The sequence below is a fragment of the Candoia aspera genome, chromosome 4 (genome assembly GCF_035149785.1).
Source record: "Candoia aspera isolate rCanAsp1 chromosome 4, rCanAsp1.hap2, whole genome shotgun sequence".
Taxonomy (NCBI): Eukaryota; Metazoa; Chordata; class Lepidosauria; order Squamata; family Boidae; genus Candoia; species Candoia aspera.
The window spans coordinates 73,536,294-73,556,459 of record NC_086156.1 but is presented as its reverse complement, the minus strand read 5'-3'; the positions used below and the strand labels follow the sequence as shown (position 1 = coordinate 73,556,459).

Here is a 20,166-nt window from a genome sequence, read left to right as displayed (position 1 = left end):
ACAGCATCCCTCATACTGGCAGAGGTTGCTGGGAATTTTAATTCGGGGGGTAGCCACCTCTGCATTAGGGTTTGATCTAAGACTCTGCAAAGAACAAATGAACCAATATATCACAGCACATAACATCAGTCATTGTTGGGCTGCTATTTGTTCCATGTCAACCAGCTAAGGATTTGATCTTTCAGATGCTGAGACTAAACCTGACACTGAAAGGATATCCTGCAAAGCTTTTCCAGATGCTGCTGTTCCAAGTAGCTTTGCCAAGTCAAAACACAGAAAAGAACAAAAACTACTCAGGGTGTATTTAAACATGCCCTCCTTGGCTCTTAACCAATCACAGTTCCTGCTGAGCTTCACTGTGGATGCTCATTCTGAAGTCTAGATGCTCTAATGCATTACAGCATGCCCAAGTTTTCAATCTGATGCATACTTTCTTAGGAATAAATTTTAAACTTAGTGGGACTGTTGGGCAACCATGTGCAGGATGGGTTTGCAAAAAAAAAAAGCCTTAATAAAACCAGTGTTGAATCTGAATCCACAACCAACCTTTTGCTCACTACACTAGAGCTATCTCCATGGCAGCTCTCCTGTGCCCTTGGAAATCCATCAGCTCCACTTCATTACATTTACACAAAGACTTTTGGTTTCATCCAAGCCTCCTCTAACCTGATGCCCTGCAGATGTCTTAAAGTTACTACCATGAATTTCCAGCTAGCATGGGCATTAGCCAAATAGGTTTACAGTGTAATATATAAACACCTATTCAGAATTAAGAGACAGTAATTCAACAGAACTTGCCTACAGATAAGTGGATATAGAATTATAGGTTTTCTGCTTTTTTTCCTATTGCTGTTGAATATTTGGTGCTGATTATATATTAACATGTTAATCTGTTGGACTATTTTAATGTATCTTTTAAAAAATAAATTTATGTTGGTGCCATGTGATTAATATATATATATATATATAATCTAATTAATAGAGTCTTACAAAGAAGCTAACAAAAAAATATAGCCCCCTGCTGCTTTTGCAGCAAAGAAAGCTGACTTAATATTGAAAAATATTGTTAGAATGTTATTTCTAACTGTTCAAATGCAAGATCAAAAATAATTAAGCACAAGAATTGGAGCTTACCAGCAGCTAGCAATTTGCCAGCTAACCACTTGGACTTGATCAACTCTTAAGAGGCCACCCTCACATCAGAGTCTCTGTTGCATCTCTGCATGATACACTACGCAATCTGGCCACCTTCTTTTAGCTCTGCTGGAGATGGGTAATTCAGTCTGTCTCTCTGTGAGGTATGATTGAAACATTTAACTGATGCAACATCACTTATGAAAGAGCAGCCTGTTGTGGCCTTGGTTGAGATGATGCTTTTGGTTGGCTGACTTAGAATCTAAAGGGTCAGCCGGAGCTACAATTTCTGCAGAAAGAGAAGACTGATACCTTCTCAAGAAAGGTTACACTTACTTTTGTGGAGGATAAGCATCAATAGAAAACATACAGTATAACAGTTGCTTTAGGAACCCCGAAGAACACAACTTTTGAGAGAGAGATTTATAAAAGGCCCTCAGCAGACTTCCCCAATCTAGGGCTGCCTTGTTATGTTCAATTATGCCAATCATCCCCAGAGAGCATAATTGTTAAGGCTGCCTTAAGGCTAAAGTATGAATAGCTTGAGAGAACTATGATTGGCTCTCCAAACATATATTCCTTTATTGCAGACGGAATAAAAGCTCCCTGGTTGTGGGGGTTGCTAACTTTTTGAAATGGTAAAATACAAAAGAAGAGTTTATTTTAACGCCTATGCTGATTTTTGATTGAAATGGGTTCTTGAAGCAAGTATTAGCTCCCTGGATGATGTGACAGAACCAGCTTCATTGCGGCTGTCTGTTTTTCCGGAACCAGAGTTCATGGCAGCCTTGTGCAAGGGAATGTTAACCTCTTTGCCCTTGCTACTTTCCCAGTTGAATTACAGCCTCCATGCCCAAGCTGCAGGTTGTAAGGGGAAATCAATGAACTAAAGAAAAATGCCTTGGAATGTTCAATCACACACCTGCCATGTCATGCTTCATTGCTGCCTCTTAAATCTCCCCAACCTCAGTAGGGGTTAGAACTGGCAGGATTCATGAAGTCCCAACCCGTTTGGAAGGCCCCAGATTTGGAAAGGCTGTCCAAAATCAGGAGAAAGAAAAAAGCAAAAGCAAAAAATAGTACTAACAGTCCAATTTCAGAATGAACTGTAGATAGAAAAAATCAAAGTCAAGCAACTTGAGATGCTGCCTGATCAGGAATTCTGTCACTTTACTGCTTGCGGGCCACAAAAAATACAACCCCTTGGTAAGCAAGTCAGCATGCTGTGTGAAAGAGAGAGGAAAACAAAAAGAGCAAGGTTTAGAGACTGACAATCACTATATAAGTGACCTGGAATCTTGTTTACCCCAAGGCAAAAAACAAGGCAAGGAAAGGCTGCAAAACCTGAACAGAGAGAAATGGAGATACTGATTTAGACAAATGAATATTTAAAAAAAAATCTTAATCCGTTCACTCATGTCTGATTCTTGGAGGCTACCTGGACAAGTCCCTGAAGTTTTCTTGGCAAGGTTTTTCAGAACTGCTTTGCCACTGCCTCCTTCCTAGGGCTGAGAGGGAGGGACTGGCCCAAGATCACCCAGCTGGCTTCGTGCCTAAGGCGAGACTAGAACTCACGGTCTCCCGGTTTCTAGCCTGGTCCCTTAACCACTACACTTCTATGTTTGGTTTTGCTTATAATGTCTGATATAACAGCAAAGTCAAGTCTCTCTTAGGTTGAACTCCATTCCTGATGGCTAGCTGGATATAGTCATTCTCTCTCTCTCTCTCTCTTTTTTTTGGTTTGTTTTGTTTTAATTACTGGTGTGTAAAAATGGTTATATACTAGATTATACCAGACAGTGGCTGATCTAGAGAAGGTAAGCGGGCTCATGCTTGCCAAGAAAATCCCAGGGCTGCAGACACAATGGGACAATCCATCCTGGGAGAAGTTGGTGGCAGATCACTTCTGTGTCATTGCCAAGAAAAGAGCATGATCATATCCAGCTAGCCACCAGGAGTGGAGTTCAACCTGAGACTTGACTTTGCTGTTGGTGGGACTACACCCTCAGAAATCTCAGCTAATGTAGCCATGGGAATTCAGGAAGTAGAAATTATTTGTAGGGTACCAGGTTTGCGATTAATGCCTTAAATCCTCAAACAAGCTTGCCTGGTTCCTGCATTACGGTCTTATTGTGAATGAACATCTTTTACTTCCCTCAGGTGTTTTAGGAACCAGTTTTATAGATTTGAAAGGCTGTTTCCCTGTTGGTTTTACTGTGATTTCATCTGTTGCATTTATTACTCATTCTTGTTCTTTTTATCTTCTGCATTTGTTAATGATGCTGTTGGTTTATATACCGCTTTTTATTGTCTCATATATCTATTGGTTCCAGATCACACTTTTTAAACTGATCAGTGCACTGTCTAGGAAGTTATGGTAGATTTTTAATAATAAACAAATAGGGCATTCTCTTTCATCCCAGGCCCTATAATCAGGGGGACAAGACTGCCAGTGGGACACTGTGATGCCCTTTCGGTGCTTGGTAGCAAAGGCTAACTCAGTGTACAAAAGCAGTTTAGGATCATTTGCTGAAAGGGAGGATAACAGTAGTATAATTATCATTACGGTACTCCCAATTTTTGTTACTTGTGTTGTTCCCAGTGTTGGTTTTCATAGCTTTGCTTTTTATGTTTTAATTGGCTATACACACTGAATTTCTTTTGTTGGGATACAGGATGAAAGATAGATAATTTTTGTCTCAGAGGTAGACTTTTACCTGAATCAGTACTGCCCTTCTTTTTGAAGAAGCAGTGACTTATTTTCCTTTTCCCTGGATTCTTTTATATCAAGTGTATTGAATGCAAAAGAATGAAAGCCTGCTAGATATAATTAGATTTCAGCCAGCAATCTGATCTGGAGTTACAAGGGAAGATTACAAGGCTGTTCTCAAAAGCCATTCTTTTTTAGATAGGAGAGAGAGCTAGATTGGTGGAGCAGTTACAGAGTAATGGAAACAGTATTTTTATAACAGTTGTCTCTGAAAACCCTTATTCAGGATTCCCCTACTTAGTTAACTCCAGTAATTTTGAACTTCATTTCCCACAATCCCCTGGTAAGCATGAAGAACGAGATTGCTTGACTCTCTAGAAATGCAGCATTTTACATCAAGAGATTTCCACTAATTCATGGAATCTCTGGACTTAATGAAGATGGCTTGGCAAATAAACCAAAACCTAGTTTCCTTTCAGGGCATGCAAGCACTGTGACATTTGTCTTGCAGTCAAAAGCCTCAGGTTCTTTGATCAGTGAAAATTCTCAACATTATGCAAATGTACAGAATGTAGAATTCCAATTATTTCCTGGTTGCCACCTTTTATTTTTCCAGATATTGCTCCTGTGCCTTTAACAAACATTTTCTTGCTGAACTTAAGCAGGCAGCCTTCCCCATCTCCATGCCAGGAAAAACTTCCACCACTTAATTTGAATGTTTTTTTAAAAAGAAAACAAAACTGTACCCATAAATTGGCAGTGCTAGTGTGTTCTTACATGGTTGCTTATTAAACAAGTATGTAAAATTTGACAAGACTCAATGTCCTTGCCATGCTACTTTCCTTAGGAAATAAGATTCCTTGAGGAAAGAAATAGGTAAGGAGAATTGGTAGAATAGGACATCTGCAACACTTCACTCTCATCTTGAACTCCAGTGTTCACTAATCCTTTTTCTACTACGGGTCTCTAAATATTGGATTAAGGTGCCCAACTTTCTCAACCAGTGGTCATGTTGATGAGGACAGAATGTGTAATCCAGTAACTTTTGGAGGCCCAAGAGTGGGAAATGCAGCAATCAGAGCTGGGTGAAAAATAGCAGCTTTGGATAAAGCCATGTAGAAGCTTACGCGGCTACCTGGTGGAATGGCAAGTGGACTAGGATGGCAGGTCCAGAGGTCCTCTAGATACAACTTCACTATGTGGGCTGGGAACTACAGCTCACTGATACCAGTTCCTGCTGCCCACAAGTACATCTCAGACATGTGAATCATTACAAAGCAGTTTAATGAGACAACCTCTTGCCCAAAGACTGGAGTCACGCTGCGTATTGGACCATAAAGAAGTCAACCACATTTTAGCCTAACACATGGGCTAAATAAACCACAGCCTCTGGGGTTCATGATCTAATCTGTCATGTGAAGTCAAAATGTTGGGCTCAACAAACCACATTTCAGTTAGTCAAGGATAAGTGTATTGTGCATATATAGCCCATATGAGTGATAAAGAACCCGTGGTCTTTCAGATGTTGCTGAACTACATCTCCTAGCAGACCAGCTCACATGGCCAATAGTAAGGAATGCTGGGTGTTGTAGCTCAACATTTGAGAAGCCACATATTCCCCACCCCTGTCAAATGTGCTTGTACACATAGAGGTGCAGTGCAGGGGTAGAGGGAGAAAAAGGACTGAATCTCAGCTAGGGCTAGTCCCAGGGTCCTTTTCTCCCTGGCATGCCTTCCCTTGTGTCTGTTCTTTCCTCACATCCCCTCCTGAGAATCAGCTTGTATCGGAAAGAAAAAAGAGAGTTTCATATTCAAATGCACATGACTTGATTGCTTCTCAGTTGATGGTTCCTAGCTACAGATGTGACTTGCACAATTCCACCAGGAAATGCTGTGCTTGAGGTGACCTGCAGGTTCTGGTGGGGGGAGCGCAGCAGAAGTCACTTGTGTAGCATTCTTCCAATTCCTCGGCTAGTTTGCTTTTAGCCCTTCTGGTGACATGCCACTTCTTAAGGCAGTGTTTCTCAATCTTGGCAACTTGAAGATGTGTAGATGTGTGGACATGGCTGGCTGGGGAATTCTGGGAGTTGAAGTCCACACATCTTCAAGCTGCCAAGGTTGAGAAACACTGTCTGAAGGTGAGTCCTCTGTTTATTGGCCCTTGTAGCAGAACAAGACAGAACAGCTGCTTTCTGGTACTTTCTCTTGCCAAAATTAAAAATCTACTTTCTTGTTTACCCAATAGTCAGATGTATGTCCCTGCTTGTCTTGAAACGGATTCTAACAAGAACATAGAAGAGCTGATAGATTCCAGTGGTAGCTCTGCCTAATAAAGATACCAGCCATAGATGGTTTGTACAGCATTTGCAATAGTGGTATTGACTCGCTACTTCCTTCATGCAACTGTGAGAGCTATCCCACGTGTTGCGCAAATTATACTTTTTATATTGCTTGTAGGGCTCACATTTTTTTAAAACCATCCTTACTACTTTCTGTAAACTGGGTCAGGGAGATACTTGCTTTCTCCCTGATGAATTCATTTACTACATGCAGTAAGATTCTTTTAAAAAAATCATTAATGGAACTATTTCAAATATTTTTGCATTTCATTTGCCCACATAGGTTCAAAGCTGCTAAGCAATATATAAATGATCCACTATGGATACTGTATATTAAAGGCAGAAATACCAGCTGTGGTATGATTAGATTATTAACCCAAAGCATGGGAGGACACCTGCAGTGAAAATGCTAAACCAGGCAGGCAGACATTTTCAGAGGGAGCTTTCACAAGCGGCATTGCCACTGAAAAAGGTCCAGCCTTTGGTCGCCACCTGCCTAATTTCTGAAGGTAGGAATACCCTCAGCCAGGGTTCGGATGATAATTGCACTGAACAGGAAGGCTTCTCGCAGGGAGACTATCATGGAGGCCTGAGCTCAGGCCCTTGAAAACTTTAAAGAGCAAAAATGGCACTTTGTACTGTGCCTGCAACCCAGTTGAAGCAGCAAGTGGAGAATTTAACACCAGCAAAGTAGGTTTGTTGTTGGTTTTTTTTTTTTGATGGCGCTTTCATGGCCATCAGTACTTAGAGGTAACCCTAAGGAGTCCAGAAGTAAATGGGAATGGTCGAAGTCTACTAGTTGGCTTGACTACTCAAGAGGCAGAAAGATGAGGCATAAATCAAAATAAAAGAATTAACAAATCTCCTCTTTCACAGTAGGAATAAAACTGCTACATCAAATTTGGCAGCAGATGCTTTATTAGGACTACCGTCACTGATACCACAACAGATATTTATTTATTAATTTATTATTTAAATTTATATCGTATCCAGATGAGCAGCAGACAGCAGCAGAGAATTTGCTTTTTCTGTATTGCTTTGCTGACATGTAGTTGTCCAGATTTCTGCAACCCAGGTGGAGGCGGCCTTTGTTCTTTAGGCCATGATGCCACTTGGGCTGGTGTTCAGACTGTGAAGGAAGAGTTGAACTGTTAGTCTGAACACTCATGAGTGAAACAGCTCCATCTTGCATTGCTACATGTGCCCCTCTTTCCTTTTACAGTTTATGGAAGCAGGATTAGGAGATAAGCCACTGGATTACGTGTTTTCGCACATTAAGAAATAAAACATTGGCTTTGTTTACATAGCACAGCAAGTGCATGGTGCCACTTTACTACCACCATGTAGGCCTCTTTAACTGAGTTTCACACATCCTCTATCACTTGCACCCAAAATGACTGCCATCTTGGATATCTTAGAGATAAGATATCTTAAGATGAGCACAGCAAGCAGCCTTTCGAGTTCAAACTATACTGTAAGCCTGAAACTTAACCAAGCTGCTTGTGTCGGAGTAAAAATAGTACACGTTTATAACTAAGGATAATAATTAAATCTGTTGTGCAAATACAACAGTCATGTCACTTTGATAAAAATATTTCTACTCATTTCAGAAAAAAATGCTTCTTTAATCATAAGAACATAAAAATAATGTCTTACCATACTACTTGTTACCTCTTGTAAAACAATAAATTTTACATCTCAAACTTGGGCAGCCCCAGTGGCTTTCGGTGGGGCAGCACCATTTCTGGCGTTGACACCAGACTGGCCTTTGGATTTACTGTTAAACCAGCTTGGCTTCCAGGGAGCAGATATGGGGGTAATTTGTAAAACATTGATACCATTCACTACATTTTGAACTGTGGCAATGTTGTAATTCAAGTGTTCATAAGTCAAAAACCACTATTTCCTTCAAGAGGTGAACGTTGGGAAATTGAGTAAAACTTCCTTCATTCTTACATTTTACTTGCAAATACAGGAATTGTAAATGAACTCAAATATTACAATGCCAAATTCCCCTTACCTTAGTCAGGAAAAGAGTAGAAGATCCCACACTCACCCATATACACACTTCATCAGTATATTTCTTGCTGCAAGTAGCAAAATGTCTATGCTCCTTGCATGCATGCATTTTTTAACTACAGTTGTAATTGGAATTACTCAACCCCCATTGCAAATCAGGTTGATTGCCAAAATGTACAGATTTTCAGCTGTTTGCAATGAACAAATCAAACAAAAGCAATTGAAATAGCTCCACACAACGAATGCTTCAAGTGGTGTACCCAAATTCAACTGAAAATGCAACTTATAATGACTTCTCCGGTCTCAAAATTATTCAACCCCCTGAATAGAATCTGTCACAACAGCACACATACAGTATGCAAAACAGATGTTGTCTGAAGCACGCCTGATGCTGCTAATCAAGGGCTTCATTAGTTGCACCAGGTGTGCTTGAGCTGGAACACATGAACTGGCTAGGAGTTTGTTGAATGTCACGTTTGACTACATGTTAGAAATACAGTGTGGCTAAGTCAAAAGGATGGTCCAAAAAGGTAAGAGAAGAGATCATTGCCCTTCACAAACAAGGAACAGGATACAAAAAGATAGCAAAGGCACTGGATGTTCCTAGAGACACCGTTGGAAGCATAGTTCGCAAGTTCAAAGTCAAAGGAACAGTGGTGACACTACCCAGACGGGGCAGAAGAAGGAAGCTGCCAATGGCTGCAACCAGACTTCTGAGAAGGCAGGTGGAGAGAAACCCTCGAGTGACTGCAAAAGACCTGCAGCAAGACTTGGTGGCAACAGGCACTGAGGTTTCAGTGAGCACAGTAAGGCGCGTACTAGACACAGAAGGTTCCCATGCCAGAACTCCAAGACATACACCACTACTGACCCAAAAGCACAAGAAAAGTCGGCACCAATATGCTCAAAATCATATAAATAAGCCACAGAGGTTTTGGGATTCTGTTCTGTGGAGCAATGAAACAAAACGAACTTTTTGACCCAATATCCTCCAGCAGTATGTCTGGGGGAAGAAGAATGAAGCATACACTGAAAAGAACACTCTGCCTACAGGTAAGCATGGTGATGGCTCGGTGATGCTCTGGGGCTGCTTTGCATCCTCTGGCACTGGAAACCTGCAGCGTGTGGAAGGCAAGGTGGATTCATTGAAGTATCAGGAAATCCTAGGAGAAAATGTAATGCCATCTGTAAGGAAGCTGAAGCTTGGGTGTCACTGGACCTTCCAACAGGACAATGATCCCAAGCATACCTCAAATTCCACTAAGGCTTGGATGCAGAAAAAGTCCTGGAAGGTTCTACAGTGGCCATCACAATCACCTGACTTGAACCCCATAGAAAATCTCTGGTGGGATTTGATGAAGGCGGTTGCAGCACGCAAACCCAAGAATATTACTGAACTGGAGGCCATTGCTTGTGAGGAATGGGCTAAGATTCCTCAGAAACGCTGCCAGAAGCTGCTGTTTGACTATGCATCTCGTTTGCAGCAGGTCATAACAGCAGAAGGATGCTCTACTAAGTACTGAAGATGCTTGCCATGAAGGGGTTGAATAATTTTGAGACTGGAGAAGTCATTATAAGTTGCATTTTCAGTTGACTTTGGGGAGACCACTTGAAGCATTCGTTGTGTGGAGCTATTTCAATTGCTTTTGTTTGATTTGTTCATTGCAAACAGCTGAAAGTCTGTACATTTTGACAACCTGATTTGCAGTGGGGGTTGAATAATATCGATTACAACTGTATAACCTTCAGTGTTTGAGTTCCCACATGCTGAAAGGCACAAAAGACTCTTAAAAGGTCTTGGTATAGACAAATCTTGCCAATCCCCAGAGGGGAAAAAATTCAGAGACAACACAACTATTGCCAGATAGCATTGACTCTAAGCAAGAGTGAGTTACACAGAACTCTTCAGCTCTTCTCAAAATATGCAGTCAGGAAGCATATTTATTCATACATCTTACACCAGAAAAAGTTGGGCTGGCAAAAAAATGTTACCTACTTTATAAGTATGTTCCTCCTAATTATTGAAAATCAAGGATATACACAAGAAATTAGATTGTGATTTCAAAAACCGAGCTGAGTATTTCTGGATGAAATGGCAGGGTTTTTTTGCCCTGCTTCCTCCCATAAGGTATGTAATCAGCCAGGCCACTTCCTTTCAGAAGAGCTCTATCGTCTGTTGCCCTTGGAGTAGAGGTACAAGCAGTATTTCATTTCAGAAGGCACAAACTAAAAATTCAAGACCTCTTTCTGGCATCGCAGTTGAAGTTCCACCCTTCCTGCAGTTTGGAGACTGAAGGGCTAACGGATAGCATTACACCCACTCCTGAAAACACCCTCCCCAAAACAAGGCGTCGAGAGGGCCAGCCCTTGCTCAGAGCTGCTTTTCTCTTTCCCCCAAACCTGGATGAATCTCTCCTCTAGCAGTTGTTGGAAAGCCCCTTCCAAAAACTGCCAAGTCCTCACTTCAGCAACCTTCTCTCAGAAGGGATCCTAGACATCTCGGTCTCCGGTACAGGGCAGTAAGGGTGGCTTATAGTTACTTGGCCTTCAAAAGGCTGATTTTGTCTCTCAGGCTTCACTTGCTGAGCAGACCAACCACCCAGCTTTTTCTCATGTTCCCTTGGTGGGGAGGGGTAATTAAGGCAATCCTCAGCCTGAAGCAGCTTGGCTGCCGAAAGGGAGGATTGAATGGTAAAAAGTAGCAGCATAGAGAATATCCATGGGATGAATGGAGGAGGGGAGAACTAATGGGTGAACTGGCCCCACAAAGCAAGATCAGACAGCTCTCTTGAACCAGGATGTATCTACAACCTGGAACGGCTGCCACTCTCCATGTAATTCTGGGGGCTCCAGTTAGGTCAAAGAGTGAGCATTCTTGATCCCTGGACTACCCTTCCCAGAATTACAGTTCCCCTGGAGGGAAGGCCCAAGCAACTCATTTTGATCTCTAATGTAGAAATGTGTCAGTGGCCAAGGCAACTGCAAGACATGGAGTTCATCTAGTCACTGCAGAGAGCTGTGCATTTTGGTTAGGAAATCCAGAATGCCCTCCAGACAAGTCCGTGCCTGCCTGCCATGTGAACTTCCTTTTTCATCTGCAAAGCGAAACAGAATGCTGCCTGATGTCTAGATCAGTGGGTATTTCTCATTGTTAGGGGAAATATTAGCCCATAATTTACAGCCACAGCTCCAGTCTAAGTTCCCTCCCAGAGATCAGACTGGTAGGCATGAAGTAAGGCCTTTTTTTCTGTCACAGTGCCCCTCAATATTGGTGCACCTTCGTAGGAAAGTTGGACATAATTCCTTCAAATAGGAAATGAAGATTTGTATTCTTTACAATTTTTAATGGTCAGGTTAGCTTTTGTTTTGTATTGGCTTTATTTTTTAAATTTAGTTTATCTTCTCAAGGACCCCAGAGGTTTATAAGGCAAGCCATAAATATCTACAAATTATAAGTACCTAAACAAGTTATCCAATACACTACTAAAGACATTACTTGTTTGCTTTTAAAAACGAGGGAATATTTAGCATTAGGAGGGAAGACGCATGTAAAATATGGGGAGTGTGCTATGAAACTGGACAGCATTATGTTTGTGCCAAGCCTGTGTCCCTCTATGCACCAGAATAGAGTAAAAGTGAAATACAAGTTTTGCAGTGGAGGCACAAGTCTGTATTCTCACTCAATTCCCTCCACATTTTTGTAGGCTGAATTCATAAAAATGGTAACTTGCTTCTGCAGGGTTAATGGAATAGTCTTGGGAGCATAAAAGGATCCCACCTTAACGTTTAACACTAATAAAACCTGTCACCTTGAGGGCATGGATAAAGGGGCTTCACAAGAATATATCCATGTTTATTTGTAAGCAAATCTCAATTTCAAGTGAGAGTTGCATTAAAAGAAGCTATAACAACTGGCAGATCATTGGGTGTCCTCCAGATGCTTTGGATTTCACTCCCATCAGCCTCAGCCAGCAGTGCTAATAGAAAATGATTTTTAGATTACCATTCCCATAACCAGATTACACCAGGCTGCCTGATACATAGGATCACAGCAGTAGCTTTCATAATGCTTGCATATACACATGATCCTCTCTGTATTTGCATTATCATGTTCAAGGGGAGAAAAAATTAGGTTTCCCATAATTCAGTAAGCTGTCCAGATAGTTCAAGAAAGTGAGCTAGGCTGCCAAACTAAGATAAGGGCAGAACAGCTGGCAAAACAGAAAAATCACTGCAGGCCACTAGCCAGGCTGGCCATTGAAAAACTACTTTCTTGCTGTTGAAGTTGGATAGGACAAGACAGGATAGTTATCTCGTCCTATCCAAACTAAAAACCTGAACTTTTAAAAAGAGAAAGGTGATTTGCCATTTCCTTCTGCCTCAAGTATCATCTAATAAATGACTTACTAAGGCTGCAAAGAGTTTGTGGAGAAATAGCCAGCAACATCCCTATTAAACATTTTCAGTGATAGAAAACTGCATTTAGGCAACAGGAATTCAGTGCTCCACCTCTATTGCTTTGGGCAGATCACAACTGCCCATCCTCTGACTCCAAGTATAGAGATGGAAACAGAGATTTACCATGCAGGTTTGTTGTGAAGCCAAACAGAACAGTAAAATAATGTAACTTGCTCTGGCAGCTCACCCCCCACCCCTTAATAATAATACACACAACAAATAAAGAGTGCTCAAATAAATAGAGTAACTTTGGACTAATGGTTTCTCTCCTCTATTAGGACCACCACACAATGGCTTGGAACTATCTATCCCTTCCAGTTCATATTCCTTTAAAACAGCATCCAAATATTGCCTGGAAAAATTATTCACAATATTCTCTACTGAAAGAAAATATTTTGAATTATTTTTCTAGAAATCACACCAGAATAATTATGCTGACATGTCCTTCAGTTTATTTAAACTCTCTGCACGAATCCGGATAGCCTTTTTTTCAGAATGTGACTATTTTACATGTCCCTTCCCCCACCCCATTCCCTCTTCACCAACTAGTCTCTCCTTTACAAGGATCACAAATTCTGTTTTTGAACGAGTCAGATGAACTTTTAAAAATTCCCCCAGGAATGTTGGATATTCTGCTTTCTCACTTAAAAAAACAACAACCCCCAAACCCCTTGATTACACATAATTAAAAAAGAGCACACACTATATTAGAGCTATCTTCAAAAACAATGTAAGATTTTGAATTTATTCTGATTAAATCACACAAAAAAAGAGTCCTTTCTGTCTATATATATATGTGTGTATGTGTATATATACACACGCACCCCACAATATGAATACAGCATCTTGGGATGGTTTCTGTCCAGTTCCACTTACGTCCTCAGAAAAATGTTCAGCTTCATTCTCCCAGTTTAGAGAAATTGTTCTCCTGTTGTCTGCCAAGCTCCTTTTCTTTCAAGAGTTTCTGGTTCTCAGCTCTCAACCTGTCCAGTTCCTGTTCTAACTGACTTACCCGGGGGTCCTCTGTTGAGTCCCCTGCAAATTTCTTATTCTCCATCTGTAGGCGGTTGTTCTCATCCTCCATCCTGGAAAGACACTTCTCCAACTCCAAATATTCCTTGATCAACTCCTGTTTGCTCATGTTCTGTAGACTCTCTACATGATATCTCTCATATGTCTCTGAGAAGTCCTTCTGGAGGAATTCAGTACCATCCCCTCCCATCCCATCACTACCACCATCTTCCTCTTCCACAAAGTCTTCCTCACTGGTCTCATCTGACTTTGTAGCAGATCTTTTGGGGTAAAGGCTTGTCTTCAAATCTGGTTCTTCTTGATCGTGATCCTCCATCAAGAACTGTGTGGTGTTGTATGGTGCAACAGGCTGTCCTTTAGCAAACATCTCTGCCCGCACCCTGGAAGCCCGTTGGCTCTGCTTCTCATCAAACTTCTTCTTCTCTTCCCAGCTGAGCTTGTAATAAGGCTTCCAATGTTTTTTCTTCTTTGAAGGGCGCCTCCTGTGTTTCTTTTTGCCCAACTGTTTTTCCTCTTCTCCACCAGACTGGGATCTGCACCTCTGGTCAACAGGCCCACAGTATCCCTGCTCCTGTAGGGCTGGCTGCTCTCCATTGCCTGCATCCTGGGTGTCTGAAGTTGCACCAACTGTCTGGTCTTCAATCTGATCAATTCCTTCTTCTGGGGTATCCAGACTTTGGCTTCCTCCAAGCACAGGAACTGCCGGATCTACACCAGGGAAGGCAACATCAGCACTCACCGGCCTGCCACCCTGCTGCCTGGCAGCCTCTCTTGGTTGCCACCTATCGGCCATCTCTCTTCCTTGGAGCAGTTCCTGGTTGGTGGGTGGAGACCCAAGGAAAGGTCCCCCTCCGCCGCTGTCTCCACCACCTGCATCCTTGCAGGGGGGAAAAGATGTTTTGCCATTCGGTTGCTGCCTCAGATTGGCAGAGAGGGCAGCATCAGCCATGGCTGGTGTGTTCAGCAATTTCGTCAGCCCGAAGGGGCTTGGTGGCTACTTAAGTCCGAGGGGTCGACTCCCTCTTCCCTTGAAGCGGGGAGATCTAATCAGCCAACAGTGCCTCGCGACGGGGCTGGGGCTGCCAGCTTCACAAGTTCTGAGAAATCAAGTACTTCTAACACTTCAGCACTTGACAGAACTTTTACTGCTTAATCCTAGAACAGTTATCAGGAGTATTAAACCGGATGCCTTTCTTGCTCTCCCTTAGTTTTCTAGAAAGTTACAAACATTAAACCTTGCAGAGAGAAAAGACCAGCAGCTGTTTTGGTCACCCAAGAGTCTTTAAATGTTCGTTACCTTCTGGGAAGTGTGGAAGTATCAGGGTTTTTTTTTTCTCCAGTCTCTGCTTCTCCTGCTTGTCACAGCACAGAAAAGATGCACATCTCAAATTGTAAAACGATTAAAAGCAAAAAATAAAGTTCCAGCTAAAGCACGAGCCACGGCAACAGAGTCAGTATGTCCTCAAAAACACCTTGTACGCAGTAATGATTATATAAGGAAAAAAGGAAAGATCCGAGAGATGAAAAGGCCACTGAAGAGTTAAGCAGCATGCGTTCTCACTCCAGTGCAGGTAATAAAGTGTTAACTGTCCAAATCCACACAACCAAGGGTTAACGTTGCTACAGTCCAGGCACGAAAGAGTTGAAGGCAGTCCCAGTGCCAAGGTATAAGTGTGCAGGCGTTCTTCGTTTTTCTCACCAATTTGGACTCCCAACAATCGCTTTTAAAAAAAAAGTTTTCCGTCCCAAGCTTCAGCTATTAAAACCTCTCCAGCCTCGAACGGGTTAAAAATAGTTTCCACCACGGAGAGGAAAGAGTTAACCAAATGAGGGAGGGTTAACTCCTCCACGCACACCCAAAGTTCGAATCTCCCCCTCCCTGCAGTTTAACCCCACCCCTCCTTCCACCGCTTTCTTCCCTTACTCAAGCGCCGCCAGTTCTCAACTGCTACTCCTAGCGCGTTTCCTCGCCTTATATAAACGAACCAGCCCCTTCACCTTAGTGCGCAGCCGCTCCTCATTCTCCTGGTCCCAAGGTATCTCGGGATTTGTGGTTTCTTTTTCCGATCGATTGCCCAGCTCTCTTTTAACACAATGACTACCCTTCCCAGAATCGCGGCAGGGCACTGTTGTTTAGCCAATCAATATTCAGGGAGGGCTGGGCAAAGAAGGAAGCACTCTCTGGTAGGCTGCCTAAATAACTAAAACATGAATGGCTATAGCCGGAGTCCTTCAATATTAACTGAGCCAATCAGAGGACGATAGTTGGAGGCGGTGGAGGAGGTGGGAACTGGAATATACCAACAATATATGGGAATTTTGAAATCTTTGCGCGTGTTGAACAGACCTCCTGAGTCCTTCTAGAGCTCGTCTTCATATGAATGCCACCTCAGACTCTCTCTCTGTCATAATAGTAATGAAGGAAAATAGCTTGGTAATTTAATCTTCAAGAAAAAAATATGGTAGTGCCCAAAAAGTAGTTCCAATGTAACTCTAAAGATTAAGAGGATTTTGTAATGAGTCATCCGCTTAAGATCGCGGAATTTCAGTAACTATTCGAGAATTTAGGGGGAGCAGAAATGTCATCTAGTGGCAAAAAAGATTTGGACAGGAGAGTAGAGTAGGAAGCTCTCGCTGGCGGAAGGTCACTATTCGTTGTGTAAAGAAACCAGTTATGTTAACCTATGACGGTGACTGATCTACGTGGAGGGAGTTGTAAACAAACCGAAGTTGGAAATTAGTTCCGTCTTAAAGGCATAAAGTCAGTCCTCTCGCCAAATCAAATGATGTAATTGGAGGCCTGGAAAGGGGGTTGTAGTCTAGTGGTTAAAGACTGAGACTTAGACTCTCCTTCTTTCGTAAGAGGAAGATATTTCGAGTTGCAACAGATTAAAGTAGAAAGATTTATTAGCCAGTTACTGCTAGTTCTTCCCTCTGGCTATGAAGAGATGCAGGTTGGTATATAAGAACAGTGACTGATTTTTGGAAAGGAACCTGCAGACCTTGAGGCCTCCGAGCACTTCTGTCCTAATGCCTAGAAGCTGGCTCAAGTCACCATGAAGCAAATGCTTTCTGTATATGCTCAGAGGCCAGTTTACCCTCAGTTCTGTTTCACCTGTTTGAAGCCCTGTGGGCCGTCAGGTTAGGCTCCACAGCTGCCTTGCTTGGCAGTCCAACAAGGAAAATAAAAAAGGGCCATCTTTTCCACTGAGCTGAAGCTGGAAGGCCAGACTGGCTGGCTTGGATTGCATCAGTGGAGCTGCAGACCAGGAACTCGTCCTTTGCAGGCCCACCACCTGAAAGGGCTCCGTAGAGGGAGAGGCTTTCCTTTATCATCCACAGCTGCTCACATCTCCCTTCCCAGAATCCTGGCTTGTCTGTAGAACTGAACTACTGTGGCCTTGCTTGTGGGCCACACTGTGGAGCTGTAGCGGGACAAGTGTTTGGCTAGCTTTTACACTGGAAAAAGTGGCCAGGTGCATAATAATTTGTAAAGAAAAGGTAAAAAGTATCATTTGACCATGCTTGAGGCCAAATAGGGACTTCTTTGGGAGCTTGATCGGCCTCCTGAAGGTATCTTTTAGGATGATAAAAAGCCTGAGAAGTGATTAAATAAATTTGAAATGCCAGCATGTTATCCTTAACCTATGAAAGCATGTTGGCATGTAATTGCGTTGAGGTAATTATATAAGAACTACACTTTTAAATGGCAGAAAGCAAGAGTTTTAGGCATTATACTGGGTTGTCTTACTTAACACTTTCCTTGTTCATTTCAGTTCAGCACAGCTGCCTTACTAGGTTTGCAGCATGCTGATATTATAAAGTAGATTGATTTGTTATTGCTATGCAATGTTTCTCTATAGCATAATCATCTTGAGAGTACTGTGAAATACTGTACAAAAAAGATGGAGCAGGTAATAAAACACCATAAGGGCCAAAATGCAAATGTGTCTCCAACACAACCATCCTGTAAGTCAACACTCTATTTCACTTTTATTTTATTTTAAAGTACATTTATCATTTGGAGCATCTGTAACTTACCACACGATCTAGTGAAGCTGGGGCATTATCAAGAATCAAACATTTTAAAAAAGTGAGATACCCAAGTTTAAACAATTGAAATTTCAAACAGTGAAAATAGTATATTCATTGTATGCCACCAGATTCGCATTGTGTGAGATGGGTGCCCATATAAATGTGAGAAATAAATACTTCTGAGCTATTCAGCAATGGATTTAGCATCTTATCAAGAAGTATATAAAACAGGGACAGACTGAATTTCCATATCACGCCGTACAAATTTAGCCTGAGGAGTACAAGTGGCCCCATAGCTTCTTTTTTGTGAGCCCCAGAATCACCTTCAGTTATGTGAAAATCTACAACAGGATTTCCTGCCACTTTAAGGCAGACTACCCAGCAAGGCTGTAGGGTAACTCCCAAGATACAGGCACACCTTGTTTTATTGCACTTTGCTTTATTGTGCTTTGCAGATACTGCATTTTTTTGCCAATTGAAGGTTGGTGGCAACCCTGTGTCAAGCAAGTCTATTGGTGCCATTTTTCCCAACAGCATTTGCTCACTTCCTGTCTCTGTGTCACATTTTGGTAATTCTTGCAATATTTCAAACTTTTTCATTATTGTTAATCAGATGTTTAGCATTTTTTAGTAATAAAGTATTTTTTAATTAAGATATGTACATTTCTTTAGACATAATGCTATTGCACGCTTAATAGACTCCAGTATAGTGTAAATGTTAACTTTTATATGTACTGGGAAACCAAAAAATTGTGTGACTTGCTTTATTGCGATATCCGCTTTATTGCGGTGATCTGAACTGAATCTGCAATATCTCTGAGGTATGTTTGTACATGTAACACTGTTAATGTAAGAAATTTCCCCAAACCCAAGAAATTACAAAAAATCTTGTCCCAGCCCATTTATTTGACATCATTCTACTTATTTTATATGATTATCCTGCCTACTGGTATTTATCCTCCCAAATTTGTTAAGTATGGTCCTAGACACTAAGAAGTTGCCTAATGCACTGAGCCATTTTGGTTTAATCATGGCTTGTAGATTAAGTGGTTGGGTTCATAAATATAAAGCCAAAAGTAAACAAATCATATTAATGACTAGATGTGATGTCTGCAACAGCCAGTGTAGCTTGTTATTGCATAAGCCTAGCTAATAGTGACCTATTCAACAAACCCTGATGGCTTAGCAAGATGTGAACTTTTCCTCATTCTAAAAGGCCACATTTTCCAAGGCTTATTTCAGTTAGCTTGAAAAGTGCTGAGATTTTACAAAGAACTTACACTGAATGCAGCCTTTTTAAATGATGGATTGACAACATTCTTAATAGCACATCACTAACGATTATTCAGAAAAAAGGTGAAGACAGAAAATAAAATTGTAAAGGTGGTTTAGTCCTATGAAAGTAAAATGGAGAAACTCAGCTTAGGAAAATGTAACTTGCCTAAGGTCCTGGTGCTATGGCAAAGTCAATCCTTCAAGTCAGATTCTAGCTTTAGAGGCTAGATTCACTCATTGCCCTAAGCCTTAATTTGCTTTAACCATAGCTATAGCAGCCAGGTTCTAACACTGTGCTGAGCTGAATCTAAATAATGACTTAGAGTCATGTGTGAAATGTATCTTCTGCAACAGGACTGAATTATCCAGAAGAATAAGAATGCAATTCTCAGTATAGAATAATGCATTCCTCAGTATATTTATTAGATTTATATCCCACTTTTTGTACAAGAGCTCAAGGTGACATACATAGTGTTCCATCCTGTTTTTCTCTACAACAAGAATTCTCTGAGGTAGGGTGGGCTGAGAGAGAGAGAAAGTGGCCCAAAGTCATCCAGTGAGTTTCTGTGGCTGAGGATATGTTAGAACCTTGGTTCCCCTGCTCCTAGGCCAACATCGTAACCACAATGCAATATTGACTCTGTCTAATGGGCATAATTCCAGGTTGAGGAACATAAAATACTGAAACCCAGAGAGGGCAGTATGTGCAATAGAATAAAGAAAATAAGATGATCTAATAGTGCAAGGCTTGAAAGTGTTTACTCATAAACAATTCTGAGTTCAATGGGACTACCTCATTAGTGTCATTCACTTTGCCCGGGGCTGTCCACATGCCATACTGGCTGGGATAATGGGAGCTGTGGTTCAACAGACTTGGTGGTGCCAGGTTAGGGAACATTGCAGTATTCTGTTTATTCTCAGTGCAGGAGTGTTGTGAAAAATGAATTTGTCATGTAGCATCAGTGTGTGAATAAAGTAAATAAATACATCTATTTTTGTTTCAGAACATGCCAAGAAATCATTCTTCCTCAGCTTTGGCAATGCCTGTTTGGCCAAGCCATTTTGGGATTGTACCAACAGAGGTGACTTGGGGCCTTTAGAGTTACGGTTAGAAGAGTCCCTTTTCTGCTCTGCAGACTGCTTGCTGTATACAAGTAATGTTTA

The 20,166-nt window shown here is 41.6% G+C and overlaps 1 protein-coding gene across 1 annotated transcript; it reads right to left on the bottom strand.

Moving 5' to 3' along the window:
- Positions 1–13,367: 13,367 nt before the first annotated feature.
- On the bottom strand, positions 13,368–15,626 carry HEXIM1 (HEXIM P-TEFb complex subunit 1). Its single transcript, XM_063300545.1, has one exon. The coding sequence runs from the start codon at positions 14,639–14,641 to the stop codon at positions 13,559–13,561; it is 1,083 nt and encodes a 360-aa protein (XP_063156615.1). The 5' UTR covers positions 14,642–15,626; the 3' UTR covers positions 13,368–13,558.
- Between the last annotated feature and the right edge of the window lie 4,540 nt (positions 15,627–20,166).

Excerpts from the sequence above, each read along its gene's own strand:
- HEXIM1 (XM_063300545.1), bottom strand. The coding sequence starts at position 14,641 with ATGGCTGATGCTGCCCTCTCTGCCAATCTGAGGCAGCAACCGAATGGC.